The sequence below is a fragment of the Hibiscus syriacus genome, unplaced genomic scaffold (genome assembly GCF_006381635.1).
Source record: "Hibiscus syriacus cultivar Baekdansim isolate YM2019G1 unplaced genomic scaffold, ASM638163v2 tig00113725_pilon, whole genome shotgun sequence".
NCBI classification, from domain to species: domain Eukaryota; kingdom Viridiplantae; phylum Streptophyta; class Magnoliopsida; order Malvales; family Malvaceae; genus Hibiscus; species Hibiscus syriacus.
In genome coordinates this window covers 19,748,892-19,772,834 of record NW_024063471.1, presented here as the reverse complement: position 1 = coordinate 19,772,834, position 23,943 = coordinate 19,748,892, and the positions used below count along the sequence as shown (strand labels likewise).

Here is a 23,943-nt window from a genome sequence, read left to right as displayed (position 1 = left end):
GATTCGAGGCTTTCGGGTTAGAAATTTGGCAAAACATATCGCGAAATCGGACTCAAGACGTCAAAACATCAAGATAGAGGTTTTTGAAAAAAGTCAACGTCGGTCAATGGTCAATCAACGGTTAACGGTGAACAACTGACCAGTTCAGGTTGGACTGGGTCGGGTCGAGTCGGACAGGTGGGTTGATTCGGGAAGATGGGTCGGGTCAGCCCAAATTCAAATAGCCCACCAAGCGGTGGGACTTCCCCACGTGCAGCGACGTCGCGTGGGGGTGCGTGCAGGGCTCTTTGATGTCAAAAAAGTTGTGAAAAAATTCTTACGTGCTTTTTAAGGGGTTTTAAGACAGTTACTGATAATTCTGTAAAAAGACTATGTTTTCTGTCTTTTTACTTAAGTTATTGTGTGTCTAAAAGTCATTTGTCATAACATTTTAGTTGCATTTAGGTCATATTTGTATGTGGTGGATAAGTTTTACCTAGGCAAGATTTATTTGGCTTAACTGATGTTGCTGAGGAGAAAGGTTCATTGTTGGTTGTGTTGATGTAGGAAATAACTAAGGAAGAATTTATTTGTCGAGACAAAACAATTTCCCGGGGTTAGAGGAACATAAGAAGATGACAGTGAGGAACATAATTTTTTACCGAGGCAAGATTTATTTTGCAGATCCGTCGTGGCTCAACAACTGCTGACATCATTTTCCCAGCTTTATCCTCACGTACAATCATGCCCTCCTCAAGGAAATTGACCACTTCCAGCTGTTATATCATTCATAAAATAGGTAAGTCAACGAGGGTATTTAGGGAATTTCCAAGGACACAAAACCGTAGTAATTCCCACTATAAATACCTCATTATAGTTCTCCAAAAAGAGAGACAATCAAGGAGAGGTTATACCCTAGGCTTGGAGTAAGAGACTACATCACCTTATTTTCCACCGTTCCCCCACTCGACCGTCCTTGGTTCACTCCATAGTCAGGCTTCATTGGAGCAACGGTCAGGGCCTCGAGAGAGGCTGGCCACTGGAGCAGGCATGGTGGTGGTCAGAATGTCACGACAGAGCTCTGTTTAGGATTGTTTCTTCATTTGTTCTTAATTTCCATTTATTTGTTTACTCTTGCAAATTTTCCTTGCCTCAACCAAACTTTTATGCACAACATATTTCACAATATTTCTTGCCTCAACAATACTTTTCCATCTGTTTATATCCTTTAATACTAATTGTTTTATGTTTCGACAAGAATTTCAGAATTCTTGCCAAAATCGGTCCGATGGTAGTGATACTAAGTCTTCCAATATCAAAACTAACCCTTGGGTATCGATACTTACTCTTGGTACTGATACCATTTTTTCATTCAATTTTTTAAGGAAACCCTTTAGTATCAATACTCCTATATGGAGTATTGATACTTCTTTGTTAGGGTACTTATATCATCCTGGGTATAGATATAGATTTTGGATTTGATGTTTGGAGAAAATAATTAGTATCAATACCCTTCTTTAGTGTATTGATACTTCTTCTTTGTGTGGTATTAATACTCCCTGAGTTTCGTTATCAAATTTGGCTACTAGAATTTTAATTTAACAATGATACCATACCTTACCCTTGGGTATCGATAGCCAATGAAAAATATCGATACTACCCAACTAAATCCTTTTGGTTTAGATATCTGAAGAGTATTATTGGTATAGTTTATTCAGTACCGATACTTAAAATCAAAAATACTATATTTTACACGAAATGTCTCTCCAACTCTATCCCTAAGCCCCTCTAAGACATTTAAACTTTATTCAAACCTTATGTAAGATTAAAAGGATCAAAATAAATCATTTATCAAGCTTCATAACATCAAAAGTCATATTCTACCATGAATGCACTTATATTACAATCTAACCAACACACATAATAACTTACAAGTGGTATATATATAAATATGTTACATTACTCCTAAGATGCTGGAAAACAACCATAACTCAACCAAGTCTAAGCTTCTCGTTGCACTTGGTCTTGGAACTTTCCCCAACCTCTTTCACTAATCATAAGACAAGTAAATGAGTTACTAATTCACTTATGAGCTTAGAAAAAAGTGAAGAAGGTTTCTTAAGACTCAAAACTACAAAAATATGAGCTAGTTTAGCAAGGGTTTCTAAACCCCCACTTATGACTGCCATGGCCAACTAGGGAGAAAAAAAGCTTAATAGAAAGCTCTAAGGATGAAGATTACAACACTTATCTTAGAATTTCGGGCTAAGAAGATGAGAGGATAAATGTGCTTCCTTTGTCACTCAACTTGAAGAAGAAGGTCAAGAAAAAAATGAAAGAAGATAAATAGGTGTGTAGAAAAATGAGAGAGATGGACAACCTATTTTCATCTCTCCCTTTGTTGATTACATCATCAATTTAATGGGAAAACATCCTTTATAATTCCCAAAGGTATAATTATCTCCGTCGTCTCTCAAACTTTCCCCCAACTCAAAAATATCCTTTTTATCTCTATTTGGGCTTAACTCAAGCTCAAACCAAAAGAAACTTGGACCAAGATTTCCTACAAGGCTAATGAGTTTATCCAAAACCCTCTTGGGTTATCATAATACTAGTAACCCGAGATTTGAGCTTTACATAGTTTCCTTGGTTTCTCATATTGTTTTTTCAACTTTGTGATTCCTCTATAGAACTTTCACCAACGAAATTGATTTGTTCATCAATTCTTTGATATCATATTCAAGGATTCTTACTAGCTCCTCCTCGTAACTTGAATTCGGTTGAATTTCTATAACATCTGGAGTTAAAATATGTGAAGGATTTGAATGATACCTTCTTAGGATAGATATATGAAAAAAAAAATTATGGATTCTAGCCAACTTCAGAGCTATTACTAACTTATAATTTAATGGGTCAACTCTATTCAAGATCTCATAAGGGTCAATAAATCGGAGACTGAGTTTTTTTCCCTTTTAAATTGAAATACTTTCTTTTACAATGAAACTTTAAGAAATACTTTTTTCTCCAACCACATACTGAATATCTTTTTTCTTCAAACCGAAGTACGATTTTTGTCTGTCAAAAGTCATCTTGAGATTGCTTTGAATAACCTTCACCTCGTTTTTGGAATCCATCCCTAACCAAATAGGGGTCGATTACTTGGTGATAACGGAATTCGAACAAATGCAAAGGAATTCAACATCTTATACCATACAAATCTAATATGGGACCATGTTGATACTCGATTCGTAGTTATTGTTGTGCGCAAACTTGACTAACGATAAGTACTTTTCTCATGAAATATCAAATTCTATCACACAAGCACGTAATATATCTTCAAGGATTTAAATAACTCTCTCAGATTAACCATTGCCCGAAGATGGAATATAGTGCTAAAATTTAACCGCGTCTCCAAATCACTTTAACCATAATTTTTCACAATTTACACCTAATTGAACCACTCAAATTCCATAAATACTAATTTGAAAACTTAATTTGCACTGTTCCTTCAGCCTCGCGACAGCTACCCAAAGTCCCCCGTAATTACACTTTCCTCTTAACTAAGCTCACTAATATTTGGGTAGTAGGGATTATTAAAATTGATCAAGAAAGCCGTCAAATTTCCTATATAATTTTGATGAAGCTCTCACCTCTTTCCCTCCTTGTTTCGGTTAACTTCAAGGGAAAAAAAATGAAGAATGGGTTTTAACATTAAAGAGATTCCCACTCAACTCATCTGACAGTCTACAAATTTTAAGGATTTAAAATTGACTAAATCCAGCTGTCTAAAATCATATGTTTTTATTAGTATATGATGATTATAAGATAATATTTACCTGAAAGATTCATAATCATTTGATAAATATTCAAACACTAGTATATACAAAGTGTTTAAACTCGAAAGTTTTAGAGATAACAACTATCTCCTTAGCCATTGAGATTGTTTATTCATACGTCTTTCCGTTACTTGTCCCTTTTGGATTAATAATCCTTCGGTCTTTTGTGAAATAACTTCATATCCTTGTTTCTTTCATTAATCTAAGCTGATTGTATATCTTTATTTCTTAAAATCATTATCATGTATCTCTTTTCTTAAATAATTTGAAAAGTAAGTTATTCATTTATTTCTGTTTTTTGAAAAAGAGGCAGTTATAACTTCCTTTCCACTTCCAAACCAACTCTATCCATGAAAACAACAAACTCAACTGAACTGATTTATTAATTAAAAAACAGTTTATTTATTATTAAATTAAATATCAAGAGAGAAACTGAAACTAACGCCCATAAACAAAGCCCCAAAGTCGTTATTTCAACGGAGCGGCTCACTCAACCAACAACCACCGTTTAATATTAAAACCCTGTTTCTCTTCTCAAAATATCACGCTTTCATTTTGGATTTTGAGTTTTTTTTTTTCGTTCATTGTTGAAGATGATCAATGACCGTGATCGTGTCAAAGGTTCATGGAGCCCACAAGAAGATGCTAACCTGATCAAGCTAGTGGAACAACATGGTCCCAGGAACTGGTCTATGATAAGCTCCGCAATCCCTGGAAGATCCGGCAAGTCTTGCCGGCTAAGGTGGTGCAATCAGCTCAGTCCCGCCGTGCAACACCGTCCTTTTACAGCTGCAGAGGATGCTGTTATTATTCAAGCGCATGCTGTTCATGGGAATAAATGGGCTACAATTGCTAGGCTGTTGCCGGGACGTACCGATAACGCGATAAAAAATCATTGGAACTCGACTTTGAATCGGAAACAAAAAACCGAGTTGTCGTCCGGTTCACGGGAGTCGATCTCCGGCGTGAAACGGCCAAGCTTGGACGCGTCCTTGTCTGAGTCGGGGAATAAAAAGCAGTGTTTAGGATTGATGATGCGCGAGCATGAGGTAGGGTTGTTGGGGCCGAAGACGTTGCTGACGCTGTCTCCACCAGGAGAGAGCGTGGCGGCGGAGGAGGAGGAGCGAAAGGAGGTTGTGGTGGTGGCGAAAAGTGAGGAAGGCGGTGAAGGCGGAGAAGAGAAAAAGAGAGCGGCAACTATGGAAGAAACAACTTGCTTGTTGAACATCATTCAACGTATGATTAAAGAGGAGGTTAGGAGATACATTGATAGAATAGTAGCTGATCGAAAGTAATGAAAGTGAATGTTACAAAACGAACAATCCCTCTCTTTTAATTTGTTTTTCCTTTGTCTATTTTTTTAGTTTGTTATTGCACAACACATCAAAATGTTGACATGAAAAAGCGAAAATATTTAATAAAAGAATGAAAACTCGCAATATGAAAATGGTTGAACAAAAAGTAGCCATCCAGAAAATGTATCCACTTTACTAGTTGCAAATAGGAATGAAACTACTTAGATCTTTGCCTCATCTTTCTTCTCTTCCTCTTCAACCTCCTCATACGCTTCTTCTTCCACTGCAAATTTCCCACAAACGAATAACCCAAATCAGCAATTCAATCAATCCAAAAAGAAAGTAATAGCTCAAAAATTGAAGCTTTCACCTTAGCTCTCATGCTGAAATGGCTTCTTAATATCCACTTTGATGTTCTTCTACAGAGACAGCGCCGCCACTTAGTTCAAGAGGGTTTCAGGTTTTTTATTAATATTAAGCTTGAAGCACACCTCTTCGGCATTGCTAGTTTGGGCTTAGTTAATTTTGGCCCATTTATCACAATCTCGTTTGCTACGATCATAGAGTCGAATCCAAGGAGGGGCAGAAAATAAGACCTGACATATTAGAGTTATTTAAATTTATTCAATTAATGTTTAATTAACATTCAAACTAAATGGTTTTATTCGATTAATAGTAAGTTTGAATTGAGCTTCAAAATTTTTAGTTTGTAAGCTTTCAAATCAAGTCGAGCTTTAATTTTTTATATCGAATTTAAGTTGAGATTGACAATTTTAAGAGTATGAGTTTTCCAATTGATTTAAGCTTAATTTTAAACTTTTCCATTCGAATCCAGTTAAATAATACTCAAACTCGACTCGATTCATTTATAACTCTAAAAGTAATTTTTCTTAACAGACTCCAGTTCTTTGAATCTATCTTGTTTAAGTTAAAAAAATGAGTGCTGAATACAAAAGATAGAAGTGATTAATGCTCTCTGTTGGCATTTGATAGTATAAACAATCAATTTAAGAATTTAACTTAGAATCTGTTTTGTAAATTTAATTATTTTAATACGTTGTAAACTCTAATGACTAATAAAAATAGTTAAAGTAGATAAAATGAAAATATAAATATTAGAATAAAATAGATAAGAAAAAGCATATAAGGACATCATTACTGGCTCCAATGAATCTGCCCATTCTGGGAAAAGTTTTGATTTAGATAACGATGATATTGATCTTCTTGATAATGATATTATCATTGCTCTGTCGAAAGACATTCTTACCATAGACTTCTCTAATAGAGTTCAGTCCCTAGCCATCAAAAGCATGAAACTCACCCTTATTGTCAAAGCCCTAACACGACGTGTTGGTTACAACACACTCCAAAATCAAATGCACAACATATTGAAACCGACGCATCCTCTCAAGTTGATAGACAAAGAGATGATTTTTCCTGGTTAAGTTCTGTGATCGTGGAGATTATTTTAAAGTTTTAACCAAAGGTTCTTGGACTATCTTTGCTCACTATATCCCAGTTGAACCTTAGTCCTTTGACTTCCAAACGGACTTCCAGTCACCCTTTATAAAGGTAGTTTTATTGAAGCTATCGGTACTCAAATTCGATCTGTCATCAAAATGGACTTCCAAACGGATAATGGCTATCGAGACCGATTTGCTCGTATGACAGTTAACATCTACCTTCTAAAACTATTAATCTCAAAGCTTATCATCAATGATCGCCTCCAGCTTATTGAGTAAGAATTTCTCCCAGCGGTTTGCTTCCATTGTGGAATTTATGGTCACCTTAAATATATTTGTCCGAAGCTACAAGCACAAAATGCCCCAGAACCCATGGAACGAGAGAACAGAGAACTAGAAACTCCTTTGCTGAAAAATGCAACGTCTTCTGATCCTTTCGGCCTCTGAATGTTAGTGAGACGGAAAAAACAATCATCATGTGCTAATTTATCCGCTAATCACGCAAATAAGATTGCTAAGTTCCTCAAAAAAAAAAAAAAAATTGCTATGTCTATTGTCTCAAAAAATAATATTGTCTTTGAAACGGCCCCTCAAATCAGTTGGTTATCACTAATTTGTAATTACCTTTTAAGGATTCTAATGATGTTATCCAAGAGCAAATTTCACATTTGAATCCTGCGTAAGTCAATATCGGTCTCATTAATGCTCATCAAACCAAAACCAAGACTAAAAGAGAAAGTGTCTTCTATTCCCAAGAAACCTTCCTTGCACACGGGTTATTAAAAGACATGTATTATGCTCAATAAAAATTTTAAAAGTCAACATGTAATTAGTCTTGCTCCAATGCAGGGTCACGTACTTTGTCAGGACGTAAATCTGAGACCACCTTCGCTTAGAGCTCTCGCACCCCTCTTGCGCCCAAAGTTGATTCCTTGGCTCTTCTTGATCGATAAAACATCAAGTCATTCAACTTTATGATAGCATTCATTCACAAATTCCAGCTATCGCCTACACATGGAAAAAATCTGATAGTGGCCAAGAAGCCATGGTTAAATAATCCACTGTTTGTGGTCTTCTTGTTCTCTATGAATCTCAAGATTTTTAAGTGAAATCTTTAAGGTTGCAGCCATCGCAACTTCAACCGTGTTGCTCACCAATTTTTGCAGGATAATAAACTTGATGTTCTGAGTTTCATTGAGACTTGTATTAACTTGAATAATGTCGATAAAGCTATAGCAGCTCTTAAAATCCAAAATTCTTTCAGAGCTGAAGCCAATGATTTTATTGGGGGAATCTAGCTCGACTGGTTCGATAACATTTACGTGGATGTCTTATTTAGCCATTTCCAGTTTATTCATTGTAGAATTTAGAATATAGATAATCATTGTTGCCTTATCACTTTGATCTACCTTAAGTTGCCAAAAGGGCCTCTTTGTTGAATTATTTAAGGGATCTCGCTAGTAACATTTCGGAGCCGTGGATAGCTTTCGGTGATTTCAACGCAACCCTGTATCTGTTGGGACCATCGGCGCACCCCATGACGCAGCGGAAACAAAAACTCGACGGTCTTACCAGTGATCCAAGTACGAAAAACTGAAATCGGGAGGAAGTGATGCGAATACTTACAGCGGGTTCCTTGAAAAACAGAAAGGACAACAGTGAATACTGGTGGTGCAGATCGGTTCGAATTGTAAGCCTCCACGAAATCACATCTCGGCCTCTACTCAGTTCACCCGATTGAGAGCAATTTTGTTTTCCCCAAAACCGTTTTGAGAGAAAAATGGCTGAAGGTTTTGTGTGTGTTCTCACAAAACGGCTACTAGACCTAACACACCCTTTTATAGCCAAGTTACCTTAATTATATTAGGGTTTTTATTATTTCAAATTAATTAAATCTATATTTAATTAATTAGAATTTAATAATTCTTTTATATCCAAGTTACCCTAATCATATTAGGGATTTTACTATTTCAAATTAATTAAATCTATATTTAATTAATTGAAATTAAATATTCGGGATTATTAAAATATATATTTAATTAACTCTAGATATATTTTAGTAACGTACAACAAATTGTACATCTTTGCTCGTTTCAATCCTAGGGTGTGACCCTATAGGTTCTTGTAACGTTTGCAGTAATTATTAGAACAATTCTAATATTACATACAATGAGTGACATCTAGCAATATATCATTGTCACCTAAGTTACAAGAAAATATGATTCGACATATTATCTTGATGATTAACTCTTTTATGTATTACATCCTTATGCCCTTTATATCTAGAATAGGCACAAGTCTTGGAATAGTCACACTTGTATAGCCCATCTATTGTTTCTTGATATCTAGAGTAGACTTTAATTAACGAATAGTTTATGATATCTCATATCAACTTATTCGAGCATGGCCATGCGTTTCTAGTCTTACTCAATCAAGTGGTCTGTGATATATTTCCTATTATGTTGGAAGGACAAATCCTATATTAATCATACACACCCACTACATATATTGAGATATATTCAATAACAGTCATTATAGAGCAACCAGTTACGGAGCTTGTTTAGCTGCATCAAAACATACAACAATATATGTTGGGATAATATTGATCTCAAGTATGAGAATCATACATATAGTCATCACCATGAGCAATGTTATGACTGTCACATAATAATCCAAGACATATGCTCATGGTGGGTCAATCCAATACATTGTTCTCTAACAATATAATCATGTATCAATTCTGACATCTCTATGTCAATGACAACTCGTTGTCATCAATCAATAACATGTTAGTCTTAAGCGTATTATTATTGTTCATGCCCATAATAATACTTGACTAGGGATGTTTTAATAATAACAATTATGTCATTATATGGACTTTATTATCTTCCAGTTTATGTTAAACACATATATAGAACTGAAAATAATAGTGGCAATGCCTTTATTCAATAAAATCAGTAAATAAAAGTATTATTACAATCATTATATGATTGGTCTTTAAGCATACTCTAACAGTATCCTGATGAAAAGAAAGGGTGCAAGGTCATTGCCAAAACTGATCAACATTTTGCTAAACCCATTTTTTATTCTAACCTTCATGATCTCCGTTATCAGGGTCTAGTCTTCACTTGGTATCAAGGACACTGTGCAGTTCGTCTTGATCGAGCCTTAAGTAATTACCATTGGATTGAATCTTTTCCTGATACTTGAATCTCTCATCTTTTTCAGATGAAATCTGACCATCGATCCCTCCTTATCTTCATTGGTCAATCTTCAAAACGTCACAAAAAGAGGTAGATTCATTATTTTTCAGGGTGGTTCCTTCATGAGAATTTTCTTCAATTTGTCCATGAAAACTGGGATGATACTCTTTCTCTTATTGATTCGGTTAAAAAGTTTAGTGAAACGGTTGAAATATAAAATCATACTATTTTTGGCTCTATTGTCCATCGCAAGAATGCTATAATGGAAAGACTCCGTGACATATAAATGAGTTTCGATCGCCATCACAACCATTTCCTCATCCATTTGGAAGCTCAACTTTAGTCTGATCTTGAGCAGATCCTCGATCAAAAGGAACTTCTCTGAAAACATAAATCTCGTATGGATTGGATTGATTCTGGCGATAGAAATACATCTTATTTTCATAAGGAGATTATTCTAAATAGAAGAGAAAACTGTATATCCTCCATTCAACTTTCACAACATTCAACACTGTTAATGAAAGTTTAATATTGCATATTTTTATTATTGTTTACCTCTCATTTATCATTTGAACATTACTGATTTATCTTTATTTTGAATTTATTTTGAACAAGAACCCCTATTGGATTAATTAACTTAAAAACTAGTCGATTTCGACGGGTCCAATTAACATCTTCCATAAAAAGAACATAATTATTTTGGATATTTAATTTGAAATTTACCTCGGACAAGATTATTCAAAAGATGAAGCAAAATTCAATCAGGACTACAAGACTTAAATATTTATTTTTATCATTTGTGATAAAACCTTCAAAATTTAGGATTTTAGTTTGAATGTTATATTATTATTTTTTATTTATTTAGGAATTAGTTATTTATTTAGAACTCTCGGTAGAAATTCTTAGTTTAATTGTATCATCATATTTTATTTAGGAATTAGTTATTTTATTTACTTAGAACTCTCAGGTTATAAATACCCATTAGGTTCAACGGTTGAAAAACATATTGAAATTTGTTTTTTCTTTGTTCATGATTGAAGTTCTACTTTTCTTTCATCTTCACATTTCTTTATTTATTTTCTTTCATTATTTTATTCTCACAATGCTAAGCATGATCCAATCATGCTTAGCTAAATTTCCACTTAGCCAAATGTTTTTGCGAAACTCAATTCTAATCATGAGAATTGAGTCTTGATCTTCATACCTTGAGATTGTATTCTTCGATTCTTTAGAAACTGAGAGTGGCAATCGACCAATCCCTTAAAAATTATTACACCAATCGGTTGGTCATAATTTGGCTTCTTGTGAACAAGCTTTGTGACGACCCGTTAAGAGGAATCAAGATCGAGTTTGATTCTCGGTGAGACGTTATAACTTGAGTCGGACTTTTCTAGAACTTAAAGCTATTTTGGATTTAACGGTGATACACGTGGATAGACCAACAAGAACCAGATTTCAGGGATAGACTTGGAAATTTTAGTTAATCGGGGAGAAGAGTTAGTTGTAGGGGTTGGGTCTTATTAAATGTAACTGGCTTATATCACGAAAGGAAAATTTTATTTCGATGATCGATCGAAATTGAGGCTAAGTAAAACCTAAGGCTATATCATCTCTATCGAATTCTTTTACTTTATTTATTTTATTTATTTTCTCATTATTTTTTATTCAATATTTATTTTTTATTATTTATTTACTTTCATTAATTTTAAAACCCCCTCTTTATTTTTTATAGTTGATTAAATCCGAGAAACAACATTATCAAACTTTTTTAGTCCTTTTGGATCGACCCTACTTCTCTACTACTTTATTTATTTATTTGAGAATTATGAATTATTTTTATTTGGCAAATTCGGCGCTTGTCAAATTGGTGTAGTTGCTGGAGACTTTGACAAATTTACTAGTATAATTTGTTTTGATTTATGACCAAGAAAAACCCAGGAGAACTAGTAGATTACGAACCAGAGATCGAAGCACTGGCTCAGAGAATACACAGACAAACACTTCGACAAAAGAGTCAACATGAACAATGCCAACAAAAATCGGATCAAATTCTAGACGCCACTCCCGATAGCGAAGCAAACTTTGCATACGAAGAACTAGTTTCGATGGTTGATCAAACAATATGAGAAATAACCACAACTCTCGTGGTATAACAACCGTTATACATTGCTTTCCCTCAAGATAAAACTCTATTCAAATTCAAGATGGGGTTAATACATCTTTCCCTACCTTCCACGGATTGCCGAGTGAAAATCCACATAAGTATCTCACTGAATTTCACATGATTTGCTTTAGCATGAAACAACAATGAAGATATAAGTTTAGATTAAACTTCGTGCTTTCTTGTTTTTCTTAGCCGATTTGGTTAAGGATTGGTTATTTTATTTACTGCTAAATTTTGTAATTACGGAGACTAATATAACTCAATTTTTTCTTGACAGATTCTTTCATACGACGAAAGCAAGCAAATTAAGGAGTCATCTTAGGAATTCGGTAGAAAGATAACTAGTTACTCTATAACTATTGGGAACGGTTCAAGAAGCTCTACGCTAGCTGCTCGCAACATGGATGAACTAAACAAATGTTTCTCTAGTACTTCTATGAAGGCTTAATTCCTATGGTGAAGAAGATGACTAACGCAACAAGTGGAGGAGCTCTCTTCAGCATAACTCCCGCCGTGACTAGAAATATGATTTCTACTATGGCCACCAACTTTCAATTGTTTCGCCCATTCAATGAACCCTCACGACAGGTTCACAAGATAAGTACTCATTCTCTAGATGATAAAATTGACAAGTTAACTAATATGGTTCAGTATCTTATTTCAGGTCAAATAGGACCAGCAAGGCTATGTGGGATCTACATGATGTTGGATCATCCCACAGACTATTATCCGATGCTTCAAGAAGATACTACGACTCATGTGGATGAAGTGAGAAATTTTCCAAGACCTCCCTAGAGACCATACAATCCTCACGTTAACACCTATAATTCGGGGTGGAGAGATCATATGAATTTCAAATATGGATCGTGTCTAAGACTGAATAAACCTTATCAACCGAGACCACATCCTTAGTAATATCAATCGTAAAAATTATCATTGGAGTCGATTGTAGAACATTTAAAGATATCTTAGAAGAATTCTTCAAAAAAAAAAGATATCCTAGAAGAAGTTTCAAAACCAAACTGAGACTCACTTATAAGAGCTATATAAGTAGATGAGTCAACTAGCTCAGACTGGGAATGATTAAAGTCTCAAGGGAAGTTACCGTCACAAACTAAGCCTAATTCGAAGAAAAACACCAGTACCATGACCCTTGGAAGTGGTACTATCATCGGGACTGACACTCTAGAGGAAGTAGGCGTATAATCCCAAAATAAGAAGAAAGAGCCTCAACAGCCTACAAAACCATCCACTCTATCACCCTATGTCGTCACACCTCCCTTTCTGGAAAGATTAGTGAAATGCGACAAACAAGCTGGGGAGAATGAGATACTTGATGTTTTTCATAAGGTCGATATTATTATACCCCTCCTTGATGTTATTAAAAAGTTTCCACGATATGCCGGATTTTTGAAGGATCTTTGTACAAATAAAAAAAAACTTATCGGGAATGAAAAGGTAAACTTTGGTTAAAATGTTTCTATCATCATACAAGGTAAAATTCCACCTAAGTACAAGGATCAAGATATGTTTTTTGTTCCTTATAAAATAGACAAGGCAGGTATAAAACGAGTTATGTATGATTTGGGTGCTTCAATAAATATTATGCCTCTTTCCATTTATAACTTACTTAGTACTAAGCTTTTGAAAAATATAGGTGTAACAATCCAGCTCACCGATAGATCTGTTGTTTACCCTAAATGAGTCCTTAAGAATTTTTTCATTAAGGTAAATAATTTGATCTTCTTGGTGTACATTTATGTCATTGGCATGGAAGATGATTGTTGCAATAACTCTTCCGAAATTCTACTCGGAAAACCTTTCCTAAGCATGGCTCAGACTGAAATCGACGTTAGAAACATAATTCTTACTATGAAATTTGATGGTGAAGTAGAAAAATTTGATGTCTACAAGGCAATGAAGTATCAAGATTCTATGGTAAACATTAGTTTTGTTGATATTTATGAGTCTTTTGTCGATGAATTTATGGAGACTAACTTATCTGATGATATGTACAGGGAATTAGAAGATGAAGATGACGAAATAAAGGAGTTGGAATATATTTTTCAAATTTACTATGATTTTCGCCTGACTCCTTAAAACTAAAATGTTAGCTTTAATTTTGTGGGCACTAAAAAGTGAGCTGGAATAATTAGAGGATCACTTAAAGTATGTTTTTTTTGGAGAAGAAGTAACTTAGTCGGTTATCATCTCAAACAATCTTTACATAGAGGAAAAGGATGATTTGCTTCAAGTCCTAAAAGAGCATAAAGAAGCGATTGAATGGATAATCATTGACATCAAAGGACTCAATCCTTCGACTTGCATGCATAAAATCGAAGTCAAAGAAAATGCTAAACCTACTTGTGAAGGTTAGAGGCGCCTAAACTCTCCCATTATACAGGTGGTTAAAAAAGAGATCCAAAAGCTTATCGATGATGATATGGTTTATCTTATTTCTGATAGTAATTGGGTAAGTCCAGTCCATGTGATCCCTAAGAAAGTCAAAGTTACAATAGTTGAGAATACAAAAGGCGAATTATTCCCCACATGTGTTCAGAATGGGTGGAGAGTTTGTATCGATTATAGAAAGTTGAACCTTTTAACTAGAAAAGATCATTTTCCACTTTCATTTATTGATCAAATGATTGAAAGTTTAGTCGGAAAATATCTCTATTGTTTTCTTGATGGTTTTCAGGTTTCTTTCAAATCCTTATGGCACCAGAAGATTAAGAAAATACCACATTTACTATTAAGAAAATACCACCTTTACTTGTCCGGTCGATACTTTTGTTTATCTATGGATGTTATTCGGTCTTTGTAATGCACTTGTCACTTTCTAAAGGTGCATGGTAAGTATATTTTTTTATTATATCAAAAAAAAAATATCAAATTTTTACAGATGATTTCACAGTTTACAATAATTTTTTTGGTGAGTGGTTGTCAAATTTGACGAAAATCTTGAAGCGATGCCTTGAGTTCAATCTTGTTTTAAATTTTGAAAAATGTCATTTTATGGTTGATAAAGGATTAATTTTAGGCCATGTAGTTTCTTCTGATGGGATTGTAGTTGATAAAGCTAAAACTGACATTATTCATTCACTTCCATACCCCACGACTGTGAAGGAGATTCATTCATTTCTTGGTCATGCAGGTTTCTGCTGGAGTTTTATCAAGGACTTTTCTAAACTAGCACAATCACTTTTTAATTTATTACAAAAGGACAAGATATTTGACTAAGATCCAGAATGCAAAAAAGGCCTTTGATTTTCTTAAGGAAAGGTTGATTTCAACTCCCATAGTTCAACCACCTAACTGAGATTACCCTTTCAAAATCTTGTGTGACGCGAGCAATGGGAGCATAAGAGCTGTGTTGGGACAAAAGATAAAAAAAGAACCACACATCATCGCCTATGCATCCAAAACTTTGGATGCGACTCAATGAAACTATTCTACAATGAAAAAATAGCTTTTTGCTATTGTTTTTGCTTTAGAAAAATGTCTTTCTTATCTTCTGAAGAATCTTCTGGAGATTAAAATTATTGTTTTTTTATCATGCAACTTTAAAATATTTGTTGGGTAAAAAGGAGGTCAAATCATACTTAATTCTATGGATTTTAATCCTTTAGGAGTTTAATATGGAAATTAAAGACAAGAAATGATGTAAGAATTTATTTATCGATCACCTTAGCCTATTACCCATCATAGTAGGTGATGCGCTGATAAAAGAGGATTTCCCTGAAGAACACTTGTATTTGGCATAGGGTGTACTCCCATGGTATGCAAATATGGTAAATTACTTAGCCACAGAAGTACTACATTCAGATCTATCACATTCCGAGGTAAGTCAAATTAAACATGAATCTCGATTCTACATATGGGATGATCCATACCTATGGAAACACTATTTTGAACAGGTAATTCGATGATGTTTAGCAGAAAGTGAGGTAAATTTTATACTTAACTTTTTTCATTCTTAATCTTGTGGATGCCATTATGGTCCAAAGCAAACTGCACACAAGGTATTGGAATGCATATTCTTCTGGTTGACTATTTTTCATGAAACTTATGTTTTTTTTTAAATTTTGTAAAAAGTGTCAACGTGTAGGTAATTTAAGCCGAATAAATGAAATGCCTTATAATCCAATTCATGTTTGTGAATTTTTTTTATGTATGAGGAATTGATTATACTGGAATTTTTGTTTCATCTTTTGGGAATTGTTGCATTATTCTCGCTGTTGATTATGTGTCTAATTGGGCATATCGCACTGCTTATAAAGTTCCCATTGGCATGTCCTCATACCACTTAGTCTTCGATAAACCATGCATTTGTTGGTTGTATTAGAACACAAAGATTATTAGGCAATTAAAGAATGCAACATGGAGATTGATGCAGTCGGTGAAACTTGAAAAATTCATATTCAAGAGCTTGAAAAATATGAATGAACACTTATGATAGAGCATGGATCTACCAGGATTAGACAAAAGAATTTCAAGATCGACGAATTTTTTATAAATATTTTTGTATTGGGAAAAAGTTGAAATTCAAGATGATTCGGAAACTTATTTCAAGGTTCATGATCATCGGTTGAAGCATTTTTATGAGAACCACCAAACTTGTGTGGTCAAAGAAATCATTCTAGAAGAACTTATAGTTTAAATCAGGTCGTCGAACTAACGACGTTAAATAAAAATACTCTAATAGGAGACAACTCATTTTTATTATTCCTCTTTAATTTTATTATTACTTTTATTATTTTATTTTATTTTATTTTATAATTATTTTTTTATATTTTTAGGTGCACTAGATATTTATCTGATCAAGCTCAGAATTACGATTGTTATGTTGATTCGACTGGAAGTATTAGATTTTTTTTTAAATAATTAATAGAAGAGTAATTTTGTTTCCGAAAAAAATCATTGCGGGAAATTAAAACTAAAGCCCCTCATGTTCTTAAACTCATCGTCTCATTATTTTAAGTCCATATGCTCACTTTAGCAAAACCCTTTACCCCTTATGTGCACCATAGCAAAACCCTGTCATCCAAACTATATCATTAAAACACCACGTGCCATGAAATTTGATTTCATTGAAACCAAGTTTCCCCACGTGTATCTACTTCCCTAACCCCGTCCCCCTTTATTTTTTAGGCAAAATAGTATCTTTTACTCCTATAAACCTAATTTTTCATTTTCATATCTATTATCTTTTTGTATTAATTATATTCTTAAAATTGTTCAATTGCATTATTTTATAATCTTATCCTTAATTTAAAACCTTATATTATAATCCTTAAATATTAATCTAGAATCTTATTATCTCTAAATATTAATTTAAAGTTTATAATTTAGAAGTTTAAATAAAAAAAAATATAGAATGATGTAATTAAATAACTATGAATATTAAATTGATGCGATAATATTATAAAGACGAAAATGATAAATTTAATATATTACAAAGATAAATATGACATTAAGGTTTTTTTATTACCAAAACCCCGACCATATTTTCTTTTATTCTATGTAATTCCCCAAACTTAGGCCGCACACCACCAACGCTCATAGGCACACTTGGTCACGCCTCCAGCAACCCCACTCGTTGATTTCTTACTTGCTCACTGCCCCACACAAATAAAGTACGAACAATTCTCGTTGAGGGCGAGTCCGTCATTAGACATGAGTATTCTACCTCTTTCACTTTGTGTTTAATCTTTATTTATTTTTTATTCATATTGAGAAAATACTTAAAGTGGAATCAGATCAAATTTTCGCTTGTATGTTCATATGTTTGAATTTTGGTATGCTTTAGTTTAAGTATGCTGAATTTTCTGTTCAATATCTTAAGTTTCGTTCAATATCTTATAATTCCATGAAAGTTTTGAACATATTTTTGTTTAGATTAAAATATATGAAAGTGGATAATGTGATTAGTGTTTTTGAAATACTACGATGGCATTTCATGAGTTCGTTCATTGAAAATGCACATTGACTTAATGCTAAATATACTTTTGTTTGTAAGATTTGAGCCTATCGAGTAATTCCTTCCATTTTTTTTCATTTTTCTTGTCTTTAATATATGCTAAATATAGTTTGGATTTGATGCTTAAAATGACAAGAGCACTTAGGGTTTACCCATTTTTCATTCCTTCAAAAAAATGTCTATCCATTTATTTTCCCTTAATTAACTACTTTGAGTCATTTTCCCTTAATTAGCCACTTTGAGTCATTTTTCCTTTTCTTTATTTTACGACACTTTATACCCAAAGTATTTTATTTTATCCATCTTTTTCACCTTTATCGAGACAAGAGAATAAGTTGTTCTAAAAAAAGGATGTTCGGAAAAAACCAAAAAAAAAAGTGCTTGAAAAATTGAAAGAAAACGTTGAAAAAGAACCGAAAAAAATGAGAAAATGTGAAAAAAAGAGGTTGAAGTTTGTTCTTTGGATGTTAAAATTCTTTTGATTGATTGAGATTTATTTAATATTATTTTATGGATTTGATCTTGTGAGCATCTCTTGTCTTGACTATTAAGACTATATTTTTACCTTTTACCATATCCTTACCTAAACACCGTTACAACCCTTGAAAGGCCTTTTGATTTTAGCATCATATTCATATACAGTGGTGGAGATTTGATTCATTTGCAAGCATATGGTAACATTTTGTTATACTCTAACTTTTAAAGTTGATTGAGAGTATTTGGTGAATCCATGTGAGAGTGTTAACTCTTATCGCATTTGAAATTAATAGATTAATGGGATGTTCTGATTTTGCTATAAATTTATCCTATTGATGCTCTTCAACTTAATTGTTATTTTGGTTCAAATATTTGATGTGGACTTGACTTTATTGGTATTCTGAGATGTAAAACGAAATGATGGAAGGTATATGGAGAATTTAGTATGTTGAATTGAAGTACGCTTTGAGGACAAGCATTGAATAAGTGAGGAGGATTTGACGAGAGTTTAATATTGCATATTTCTATTATTGTTTACTTCTCATTTATCGCTTGAATATTACCGATTTATCTTTATTTTGAACATAAGCCTAATTGGATTAATTAACCCAAAAACCAGCCTATTTCGACGATCCAGTTAGCTTATTCCTGAAGATAGCAACATTATTTTGAATATTTAATTTGGAATTTAGTTAGGACAAGGTTATCCAAAATGTGAAGCAGAATTCAATCAAGACTACAAGACTTAAATATTTATTTTTTTCTTTTGTGATAAATCTTGTACATTTTGGATTTTAGTTTGATTATTTTATTATTATTTTTATTTATTTAGAAATTAGTTATTTATTTATAACTCTCGGCATAATTTTTAGTTTAATTATATGATTATCTTTTATTTTGGAATTAGTTATTTTATTTACTTAGAACTCACAGGTTATAAATAGGCGTTATGTTCAACAATTGAAAAATATATTGAAATTTATTTTTTCTTGGTTCATTATTAAAATTATGCTTTTCTTTCATCTCCACTTTTCTTTGTTTATTTTCTTTCATTATTTTCTTTTCACAATGCTAAGCATGATCCAATCCATGCTTAGCTAAACTTCCACTTAGCCAAAGGTTTTTGCAATATTCATTATTAATTATGAGAATTGAGTCTTGATCTTTATATATTCAGATTATATTCTTCAGTTCTCTGGAACTAGGAGTGACAATCGATAATTCCTTTAAAAGTTATTACATCTTCATGATAACTCTGTAAAAAGACTACATTTTGGTTTTTTTTACTTAAGTTATTGATTGTCTAAAAGCCATTGCCATAGTATTTTAGTTGCATATAGTTGCATTTAGGACATTCATTGCATGTGCTAGAAAAATTTTGCCGCGACAAGTTTTTCTTGATAAAACTGATGTTGCTGATGAGAAGGGTTGTATGTTGGTTGTGATCATGCAGGAGATGGAAAATGATTGATGAGAGAATTATTTGCCATGACAATTTTAAAGCGAGGGCCAAAGGAACTGATGTTGATGACCGTGAGGAACTTTTTGCAGCGATAAGTTTTTCTTGTGCGTCTGGATGCAGTACAAGACAAAGTAGATGATGTCACACGGTCAGTTGTCCAAGGAACCTCACGTGAATTCCATGCCCCTGTTGATATTTTGGGACTACCGCAAACTGCCTTAAAATCACATTTTGGGCTTGATTACAATGGTTAATGAGGGAATTTTAAGGGCATAAAACCCTATAAATTCCCCACTATAAATAGAAAATGATGCCAAACATTTGAAAATCCCTATTTTTTTATTCACCTTTTGAGCTTTGGGAGAGGCAGTAGCATCCTTCTTCTCCATCTTCTTCATTTTCTTCATATCTTGGTGTCCTTTATAGCCGAGCTTCACCGGAGTAGCAACTAGGCCCTCGAGAGAGGCTAGCGCACTGGAGCAGTCTTAGTGATGGTCTAATATTACAATAAAGCTATGTTTTTTGGGGTTTTCTTCTCATTGTTCTTCATTTCTTATATTTTTAATGGGATTGTACTTAATGATGATTTAGGATGAATTTAGGCACACCATGAACTGATCTATTTGGTTTTGGATTTGTTTGGATGATACATTATTTTATGTTTAATGGACGATAAGTATATTATGTTTATTGCTATTTTTTTTAATTATTTTAATCTTATGTTTTAGCACTGTAAGAGCTTTTGAGAGATTGCCTAGTGCCTTGGCATAATATTCCTAGTGTTTGTAAGAGTTGTTGAGAGATAGCCATTTTTCTAGGAGTTGATACCTAATATCGAGAGAGTTAGGTTAGATATACGTGAAGAAGGGAACTGATCTGGGATGATGATGTTCTAATCTGCCTTAGAGATAAGGAGAGGGTTTCAAGCGACTAAGAGGGATAATACTTAATCAATAGGCTAGGGTCATTGTTTATGCTAAGAGGTATTGTCATGGCAATAGTTGTACCAGGTTCCTTACTAGAGATAACTTAGGAACACTTTAGTAAATCCTGTTGGGCAGCATAGGCACATCATACTTAGTTCATCCTAGGCTTAGAATAATTTCTCGCTGTAGACAATCCAACCCAAGTGCTCCTTTAGAAGTCTGATTGTGTAAGGCTTCTAATCTATATTCATAACTCAAACATTGACTTTTGCCTTAGCAACTTTAATTTACTTATTCTTGCAATTAATTTTTTCCTTAGCAATTTTTATTTGTTTACTCTTGCATATTTTTCTTGCTACGAAAAAAATTATTTGCTCACTTCACTTCAAACATTTATTACCTCAGCAAACGTTTTCCATCTATTCATACCATCTTCCATATCCCATTTCTCATTGTTTATATCATTAGATTTATACTATTAGGATTAGTTAGTGACATCTATTCCTAGCTGTAGCAACCTTTAAAGAATTCCCCCAATCCCTGTGGAGACGATACTGACTCATTACTGTATTACTTGCATCGATTGTGTATACTTTCTCAAATTTGCGTGCCATACCACACATATTTACACGTGACCAAGTTTTTGGTGTCGTAGCCTGGGATTGGCAATTGGTTTTTTAAAAAGTTTTGTCATAGCATTATTTTAATTCTTTATTTTTTAGTATGGATTTATTTGTTACTTCTATCTACCCTTTTCAGGTGTTAAGTTGTTGCATAACCTGTAGAAGACCCAAGGAACCATTATCTCATTTTGAAATTGAAATCAAACAACTGTTCCATCAAAGAAGACAAGTTCAAAGAGATCGAATAACTATATATGAATTTCGAAATGAAGTGGAAGGTCCTGAAGTTCTAAATGTTGCATAAATTTGTAATGATGAGGTTATAGCTCGACCACAAACTATTAGACATCATTTATCTCCCACCTTGGATGACCTATAACTTGGTATGTGGCTCCTAAAATTCAGGTAGCCCACTTCGAGCTCAAACCGGTCATGTTTGACATGTTGGACTTGATTAGGTAGTTTTGTGGTGCACCTCATGAGGAATCAGGGCAACATGTTCGAGCATTTTTAGAGGTGTATGATTCATTTCGATAGTAAGGTGTGCATAAAGATGTGCTGAAATTAAATTTGTTTTCATACTCATTGAAAGACCATGTTAGGGCATGGCCTAATATAATACCTTTCGGCTTGATAAAATCATGGGTAGACTTGTGCAAAACTTTTTTGCTACGACATAATCCACCCAATATGAACATCCATCTTAGGAATGCCTTTTTTTTCAAGATGATGACGAGTATATATTTGAGTGTAGGGATAGATACAAGGGACTCCTACACAAGTGCACCAACCATGGATTCCACGATTGAACACAAGTTGTTATGTTCTACCATGGTATAAATGCTTCAGCAAGACTGATGCTAGATGCTGTGACAAATGATACTTTGCTAGACAAGTCACCTAAATAAGCATTTGATATCCTTGATAGGATATCAAACAATGACTATCAATTCTCTTCTTTGAGACTAGGAATGAGGAGGAAGATTCACTTGAACTTGATGTCGAGGACTCTATCTTAGCTCAATTGTCAACCATTACTAATATGTTAAAGAATCTTCAATGTCCTAGCAAAGTGAAGGAAGTCAAGGTGGCAAGTTATGCATGTATTTTATGCCATGTCAATCATAATGTGAGCGAATATCCTTACAACCACGAGTCTACCAACTATGTGGGGAACTTCAATGGGAGAAAGAACAACCCCTACTCAGACACTTACAACCCTGGATGGCTTTAGTATTATGCTTTTCTTGGGGGAATCAAGGAGGCAAGAAGGCCAATAACTCGAATTGGCAGCATAGCACAACTGAACCCCTAAAAAATCATCATGGCAAAATACTAACCATGGGTGTAACACCCTACATTATTATGATACACGATCGACCAATGAGAGTGCCACACGAAACCACTGGAGTGGCTACCCAACAAATTACATTTATCGTACTCACTTGAAATTTAAAGCTTCATGTGTAAACACTTGCAATAAAATTGAAAATAAACCCATGTAAAATAATTTACAGTCGGAGTTCCCACAATTGTAAAATAAATCAAAGTATACATACCAAGTATTTAAAACAATTTACGACTCAAATTTACAAAATAGAGCGTTGAATATACATGTCCTCTAGAAATTTAAGACGTACTCTGCACTATTTTTTGGTCTGGATTTCTTCTAGCCAAAAGGCTCCTCTACTGATCTTTACCTAATCTGTGTAAGGAAACAAATTCCAAACGATGACCTAACTATCTCAGTGCTACAGTAACAACTAAAATATACTAAGAGGGGTACATTCTCAACATGCTTTAATAACTAAAAACAATACAATGTATCATAATTACAATATTAGTGAGTATCCTTGTGATACTCACTCTCTACGCTATGTTAGACATCATGGTGCAGCTGAGGGATTTCTACAACTCGGAGTTCATACACCCCTCTAGTCTACAGGGGATATGGCCCCCAAAATCACTGCATTAGACACCACACCCCCAACTAGCCCACCCCTTGCGAGTGCCAGACCTTGCGCCCTAGCTAGTCAATTTTAAGGGCCTAGCGCCCTATCTATGGATATCCGAATTGCATCTATAATTTCGACACCCTAAACTAGAGAAACACGGGTGTCCAAATTATTTCCCGAGCATCAACCAAGACTAGTTTTATGTCACCCTAATTATTTGGTTTATATGTTTGAATTAAATATCGTAAATATTCTCACTTGTAGTATTATTTGACAATATACTGAAGTATTGGGGTACCTCAGGTCTAATTCTCTTAAAAACGATCCTTTTTGTCCAAAACAGACTGAAAATATCAATACTAACCCAAGAGTATCGATACTCCTGCAAATATAAGTATCAATACTTAAAAATTTTGTTATGCCTAGTTTCGATACTTTCTAGAAGTTTCGAAAACACGTTTTACCCAAAAGTGAAGAACAAGTATCGATACTAGCCCAATAGTATCGATACTTGACTTGTAGAAGACTTGAAAACAAACAAAAAAAGCTACATTTCACTCCCAAAGACCCTTGTGAGGTC

At 33.8% G+C, this 23,943-nt stretch overlaps 1 protein-coding gene across 1 annotated transcript; it reads left to right on the top strand.

The window, feature by feature from the left end:
- Nucleotides 1-4,346: 4,346 nt before the first annotated feature.
- Nucleotides 4,347-5,159, top strand: LOC120187546 (transcription factor MYB73-like). The gene has a single exon (XM_039191248.1). The coding sequence runs from the start codon at nucleotides 4,409-4,411 to the stop codon at nucleotides 5,108-5,110; it is 702 nt and encodes a 233-aa protein (XP_039047179.1). The 5' UTR covers nucleotides 4,347-4,408; the 3' UTR covers nucleotides 5,111-5,159.
- The last annotated feature ends 18,784 nt before the right edge of the window (nucleotides 5,160-23,943 follow it).

Coding starts and splice junctions, on each gene's coding strand:
- LOC120187546 (XM_039191248.1), top strand. CDS start 4,409: ATGATCAATGACCGTGATCGTGTCAAAGGTTCATGGAGCCCACAAGAA.